This window comes from Sturnus vulgaris, chromosome 1 (genome assembly GCF_052056855.1).
Source record: "Sturnus vulgaris isolate bStuVul1 chromosome 1, bStuVul1.hap1, whole genome shotgun sequence".
Classification (NCBI taxonomy): Eukaryota; Metazoa; Chordata; class Aves; order Passeriformes; family Sturnidae; genus Sturnus; species Sturnus vulgaris.
Window position 1 is genome coordinate 29752066 of NC_142243.1, and position 7560 is coordinate 29759625.

The window sequence follows — 7560 nt, forward strand, 5'->3', positions numbered from 1 at the left end:
GGTTTCACAGGATTCAAGCCAGTAGAGATGATTTTATCTCCATCTCCTGCTGGCAACTAGCAGACTGGCAAACTGGGGAGGTTCAAATCAAATTAGTATTGTGTTCACTGCCTGAGACTATAGGCAAAATAGCAGGACTGAAAAAATTTCAGTGTCACTGGTAAAACAACTTCAAAATAAACTGCTGTACTAACCACAATGGTCAAATTCCATATTCCATACTAGGAAATCCCTGATTTTTCATAATATCCCACTAAAAAAAAAACTAGTTAAAATTTGTGGGAGTTTTTAAGTGTTTGTAAAATGTCAGCAATACAGCAATAAATTTGGCTCACACTATTTTAACTGCAACACCGAGATCACATCCCATTCTACACAGAACACAAAGTCAATCAACATTGCAACTTCTTCAGAAATCCATCTCCACTCTCCCAGGATTTTACAGCTACTCTTGTTTCAGAGCAGTAATAATCTTTAACAGGTCCTCCCAAACGGTGACAGTTTAGGAATTGACCTCTTGTCCAAAACAAATGGCAGTTACAGAAGGAGTCCCCCTGACTGAACATACCTATCATCTAAGCTTCCTCACAGTACAAATAAAACACCCATTTCACCTCAAACTTGTAAATCACAATCATGCCATCATCATTTGGAGGTGTGATTCCACAGAAATTATGTAAACATGGTTAGAGTGCTCTTGTTCAAACTTGTCAACACGCTTACATCATTAAATAATGCCTTGTTCTATTAATTCAGAAATCAGACATTACATGGTGGGGACATAAGAACAAGCATCAGGCCCAAGCTTACAATGCCTTGTACTTCTTGCAGCCTCTCACTCACACAACTGCAAGTACCATCTTCAATTGATTTTGCTATCATTCCAGCCTTGGTATTCTCAACCAAGCAATGGGGAAAATTTTTAGTGAGACTTGTAAATAGTATTTCTTTCACTGTTACAAATAACTTAGATACAATATCAATGACTTCTCTTTCTAATAATAGCAATTCTTCCAATGCTAGCTCAAAGAAAACATGCTTTGTCATCTTTGTAAGGGTGGGGAGAAGGCAACAAACATATTTAAAAGAGATAATTCCCTAGAGTGGCAGACAGAGGAAACCATCATTTGGAACTCCTTCAGCTATCTAACCAAACAAGTTATTACTATTTTTGCTGAAGTAAGGAACTTCATACTTTTCTTCCTCCACACTGTTTTGGGGAGTAGTCCAGATCGATGTTTTAGAGTTGTTGCTGAACTCTGCATTCAGTGTCAGCAGTTTAGGCCCCACTGTACATTCTAAGATAGTTCTGAGTGTTTAGACACTATCTTTTACTAGTAGCCAGCAAAATATTTAAAAACAAGTACTTAAGAATATACAATAACTCTTCTTTGTAAAGCGTTAGTACTCTTAATTTTAGCATTTCTCACATACTTTCACCTGACACTTCATAAACTATAGAGTTATTAAAAGAGGTGTAATAGGAACAATTAAGGACACAACACAGACCAGCTGTAGGGGAAACCTCATTGAAAGAAAATACTGAAGGAGAAAGAAGCTTTTTACCTCCCTAGGGCTTGCATCTAATGCTTCAGCTAGATCTCATCTAGAAAAAACACTGGCACTAAAGAAAGCCGCAGCACACAAGTTTCACAAAAGTACAGGAAACTTATTTATTTCAGCACTCTGATAAATGTCTACACATTTGAAAATGGCTCTACCAGCGGAACACAGTTCATACCCATAAAGCACAGAGCAATCTGCCATTGACATGTATGAAGGAACAGGAAAAGTTAATGCTACAGTACATCAAGCAGTTAACTGTGTTTTGCATCTTTCAGAGCTGTACTTATACTTTACAATGTGCTACTGTTGCAGAAAGGCTAATTCACTATTATTCTAGAGCAAATTAAGCTGCTGAGTCAACCTTTATTCTTAAAAATCAGGCTAATTTGCTTGGTTTTGCTCAGAAATGGTTCTCAATGGCTAGTAGTTACCAAAATTTACAAAAAAAAAAAAAAAAAAAAAAAAAAAAGTCGTTAAACCTCTCCTATAAACTAAACGTAGATAGTTTAATGGAAAGGAAGTACTGCATGTAGTTAATGAATTCTCTTGACCAGTTGCAATAACAAGAAATACCAACACATCAGAGCTCATTTAGTACGGTTCATTTTTAGTTACGGTTAAGAAAGAAGGTTTTCCTATTTTGTCAAATTTCAAAAATCTTCTCAACTCTCACTAGTACTGCAACAAGTTACTCCTACTAAGCTGAGAATTGAGTAATCCAAAATTTAGCTGCTGATAAATTCTGAAGTTCTCCCTAAGCATCTCAAAACAGTTTAATGAGTAGCTGGGGAGAATAAAAAAAGGAACCTATTTCTCAGCTGAGATAAAGTGCCTTCTTCAGAGGTAACACAGGCTGCAAATGCAGACAGCACAGCCCATCAGTTTGAAAGACACCTAAAACTTCTTGTAAGTTAAGTCAAAATCCTACTGTTTGTTCCATCAGAATTTAAGACACTACTGACCACCAAGAGCCAGAGCTGTAAAACACGAACTGCTTCCCCATAGTCTGTGCAGTGCAGTTCCCCCCGAATGACGAAGCCAGCTGTCCAAAAAGACAAGAGAAAGACCACTGCCACTTGTGTCTGTCATGGCCTTGCCAGATGAGAAAGTGGTGAGGCAGTAAGTCACACGGGAACAGGCCACACTGGCCTGGAAAGCAGAGGAGACATCTGATGAACAAGAAAAGGGGAACAAGTGAAAAGGCACACAATAGCCAACAGACAAGGGAAATGATCATCACAGCAGGACTCTAAACACATGCCGACAGAATGTATTCAACATTACAGCAGAAATAAGTTTTATGGTGAAAAGTTTGAGAATGGTATTTGCCAGCTAGGTCAATAAATGTACGTGCTTGGCATCCAACAGTGTGGGTTTTGAATGCAACTAAAATGAGATGGGCAGAAAGGGCCAAATAAAAAACATAGATAGTATTTTTTCCTGACAGGAAGTGTGATCTTCCCCTGAAGTTACTGATTGCAAAGTCCGAATCCTAACTGCATTCACACAAAACTGAAACGAATCTGCTGGGGTATGCATATATGGATACAGTCAAAGGATGTAGGAAACTGACCTTGAGAAACTCAACACTATGTTAGGGCATGATAACAATACATGTAAAACCTGATTCGCCTTCCCTTCATTCTTAAGCACACTTAAGAAAAAATATTTTCTACATTTTTTAAGTTATAAAACTAGCAGTTATAGCAGGGGAAATGGATCTAAATTTTTAATGGCTAAAAAAAAAAATTACACTAATTTTGGCCACTCTAGACAGCAGCAAACTTGACAAGGCCACAAATATCCAGCACCAAAAACGAGTGCAGTTTTTGCTTCTAATGTCAGTTCACCACACCGTCAATCTCAATTTTCATATATAAAGAAATCATGTATCAGTAGACTTGAAACAATCTGCATATTCCTCCAAAGTGTGGTAAGGGTTCATGGGTGTGACTGTGTGCAGTATCCCCAGGCCATTGTAGCTACCAAGTCATCATTGGAACACCTAGCAAAGTGCATAGGGAAAGGACTCCTCCAGTTCACCTTAGGTGGGTACTCCTGACAGCCTAGAGCTGTCTGATTGCCTGAAGAACTCCCCACAGCTGCTTTTCAGGCAGGCAAAGCCTGCAATTTTGCTAGACCGCCTTGAAATCTAAATTCATCTCCTTGGCAGAGACCAAGGCTGCAGTACTTTCCCTTGAAACATCTTGTCTACAAGTAACTTAAGTACTGGAACTAGAAGTAGAGAACATTACAACCCTCTCCTCCTGACACCAAGGGTAAGTGTCATAACTGGCCATCACATGTGAAATCACTAAGCATTACATCAAAGAGACAATGTATTGTCATCCACACTAATATTCACTATTAAAAAAAAAAATCAGTTCCAAGATAAAGTGTCTTGGATGGGCACACACAGCCACCATCGAAAGGAACAAACAGTCCAGTGGAGGCACCGACCCGGAACGTTCTATGCTGCCCTTAAAATAATCTAAATTATTATGGCTAATGCTTATGTTCACACCAACTCTCTTTAATGCAGTTTATTAATCCTGACCACCCGCCTAATACCCTTAATGCAAAAATAGGTCATATATTTTTACATGTTTAACTCGTTCTGCAAATTTTAACCTCCTGGGGAAATCTGAGAGCTCATGGCTCTACAGAATTGCTTCCTTAATGCCCTAAAAACTTTGAACTGATGCAATTTAAAACGTGGAAGATAACTGTTTAATATCATTCAGGAAAGCAAAGCCGTAATGTTCAGGTGTTGGAAAGCAAGCCTTTACCCTGCAAGACATAAGATAACTCACTTTTGGATGAACAACCTCCACTGTAGAATAAAATGACAAATTATAAAACATGGGTAAGGCAGTCATTGTGTTGCAGAAGTATCTGCACTCAGGACACCTTGCTGACATTAAAAATAGAAAATCAATTGCTCTTTGTAGACAAAAGAGAACACGGGGTAAAAGTCTAATTTCCAGCAACTGGAAAGCACTGCCAGATTCCACCCTTTTAGAATGCCTTTGGACACAGCAGACATTTATAGCCCACGCTGATCCTCAAATACCTGCCTGCCTCATAGCCGGGCTGCTTCGGGACAGAAACCCTCCACCAGGCAGAGCTGAACCAGGACAGCCAACTTCTAGGGATTACCTACTGATACAAACTCCTGCAAGCACAGCCGAACCGCTCGGCTTAAGCCCTCCGAGAAGAAAACAAATACGGAGCCTTTACGAAGCCGGAGAAGAAGGCCAAAGGGAAGCCGGAGCAGGCGTGCGGGGCCCAGGCGGGGGCATCTCCCCGGTGCGGCCCAGGGCCGAGACGGGTTCCCCCTCACCAGGTGCGCTCCGCTCCTCCAGACACGGGCCCGCCGCGGGGGCGCGGCCCCACGGGTCCCCGCCGGGCAGCACAGCCCGGCCGCCTGCGGACCGCGTCGGAACAGGGACGGGCCCAGCTGCCGCACGGAGAGGACACGGCGGACCGGGCTCCGCTGCGGAGCCGGAGCGCCCCGCTCCCGTCCGGCCCTGCCGGGAGAGAAGGGAGGCTGATAAGAGGGGCCCGGCGCTGCCCTGGGCGAGCCGGCCAGCGCCTCTGCCCTCCGCGGCCAAGGGGGAAACTGCCAGCGCCGAGACAACTCGGAGGCCCCGGCGGAGGGCCGAGCCGCGGCACTGAGCGCTGCTCGCTCGGGCGGACGGCGCGCCGCTCCCCGCGCTCCCGCACCTCTTCGGCAGCGCTCTTACCTCTGTTAACATTATTACCCCGCTGCGCTGCGGCGGCGCCTCGGCGGCTCTAGCCCCGCAGCATGGTGAAGCCTGGCGGCCGCGCGGAAAGCTACCCCGCACCCCGCGGGGAGGCGAGGCGAGCGCCGCCAGCCCCCGCCGCCGCCCGGGTCAGCGCCCGCCCGCCGGCCCCGGCCCCGCTGCCGCCCTCGCAGCCCGGTCCGGAGCGGCCGCCATCTTGGGACGGCTACGTGCGCCACCGCCCCGCCCGCCCGCCCAGCGGGGCCGCCCCTGCCGGGGCCGGCGCTGGCGCTCCGCTCCCCGCCCAGCCCGGCCCGGCCCGGCCCGCGCCTGCCCGGCGACCCCGGCCGCGGCACCCACAGCCCTCGGCGGGGTCCGGCCGCACGGCACGGAGCTCGAAACTGCGGGGCGTGGTTTTTGCCCTATCTCCCTTGGTATGACCTGTCTTTGAGCTCTTCGGTGCCAGGCAACTGTGCTGCGGACGCTAATCGAAATATTTTGTTAAATTTCTGACCAAGCAGCATATCTCTCATCCACCAGTGACGTATGCAGAGCTGCGCGTCTTGCCCTGTTCTAGATGCTAAAGAAGAGCGCATGTCCTGTCTGGAGCACAAGTGCTTTGAGCGGGGGCTGGGGGAGCTGGGGGTCTTTAGCCAGGAGGAAAGGAGGCTCAGGGGTGACCTTATCGCTATCTACAGCTGCCTGAAAGGAGGCTGTAGCCAGCTGGAAGTCGGTCTCTTCTCCCAGGCAACCAGCGACAGGACGAGAGGACACTGTCTTAAGCTGAACCAGGGGAGGATTAGGTTGGATATTAGAAAGAATTTCTTCACGAAAGTGTGTTTAGACATTGGAGTGGGCAGCCCAGGGAGGTGGTTGAGTCACTGTCCCTGGAAGTGACACTGGATGTGGCACTTAGTGTCATGGTCTACCGGACGTGGTGGAGATCGGTCGTTGTTTTGACTCGATGATCCCAGGTCTTTTCCGAACTCATTGATTCTGTGAAAGAAACTTCTATAAGCCTGTCACCTACTGTATTGTTAAGTAATGACATAAAGTATGGAACAGAAACACATCTCCACAGAAACAGAGCCATGTCTGTCCCAGCCCAGAGAGCCCTGGGGGGGATGTGCCCCCATAGCTTAGTATTTGAATACACGGAAAGATTCCCGTCCGAAACTTGCTCTTCCTTTAAGCACTGTCCTGTGGGCTTTTGTTTGTGTGCTTTTTCGCTAGACTTTAAGTTACACAGTTAAACTTAGGTGCATCAGGAGAGTAGGAACAAGATGGGGTTTATTCCTGCATTCCCAGTAACATGACATGCACACCAAAGAAATAGTAATGGTTTGCAGGAAAGACAGAGGAAAAATAACACTATTCTTTTAATGTGAAGAAAACCAACTTTCTTGTATTACAGTGTTTTTTCTCCCTCCATGGAAGCAGAATCTTTTGTTGGAGAAATGTGAGGGACATTAAGCAGTTTTTAAGGCTGATGGGTCTTGTAGAAGCTCAGTAATTGTCCCAGGGATTGTTAAATACTTTGCATTTCAAGGTTGACCACTTCTTAGTTTTATTTGTGGGTATTACTGACTTTCAATTTTACTCATGCATCTATTTTTCCCCTGTCAGAGACCCAGCTGTTAGTCATGTGAAGCAAAAAGAGCAAACCCTTGACACTCAGATTTGTTTATTTGCCTATTATAAATAATAAAAAATACTAATTTTTCTAAGTGTCTAATATGCTTTTTACTTCTGAGTCTATAATTTTGAATGTTTCATGTTAGCAGTACTCTTTGCCCCAAGCCGATTCCTCGGGGAAAATCCAAATCTTACAGCACACATAACTCTACTTTAAACAATAGGCTTGGCAATAAGGCGCCATGTAGAGGTCTTGCACATGGTATTTCACCACCTTGATAAATTAAAAATTGTTCAAAGCCATTGAGAAATAGCAGTTGTGAAATAACAATTCCATTGCATTGCTTTGGTCACCTAAAATTTCGTAGGTGCTTATTTGGCAGACATATATGCACACAGCCAGGACCCTTATTTGTGGCTTTCACTGTGCTTCAAGTCAAGCAAATGATGTCCTGTGCGCAGATCTGTGTTACAGGAAATCCTGAAGGTACACATAAAATAGCAGAGTGATCATTAAATTATCCGTAGTGTGTAATTATGAAAAAACTTCAACACATACTTAGGTACATAGGATATAGAATCAAAATACTTAAAGCACCTACTGCTTGATACA

At 44.9% G+C, this 7560-nt stretch overlaps 1 protein-coding gene across 1 annotated transcript in view; it reads right to left on the bottom strand.

Annotated features, from left to right (window-relative positions):
• The window catches only part of SNX13 (sorting nexin 13), a 65198-nt gene extending 59749 nt beyond the window's left edge, over positions 1-5449 (bottom strand). Inside the window, exon 1 of the mRNA XM_014894396.2 lies at positions 5313-5449. Within this exon, the coding sequence (XP_014749882.2) occupies positions 5313-5324 (12 nt within the window). The 5' untranslated portion in view covers positions 5325-5449. The remainder of the gene's footprint in view (positions 1-5312) is intronic.
• Between the last annotated feature and the right edge of the window lie 2111 nt (positions 5450-7560).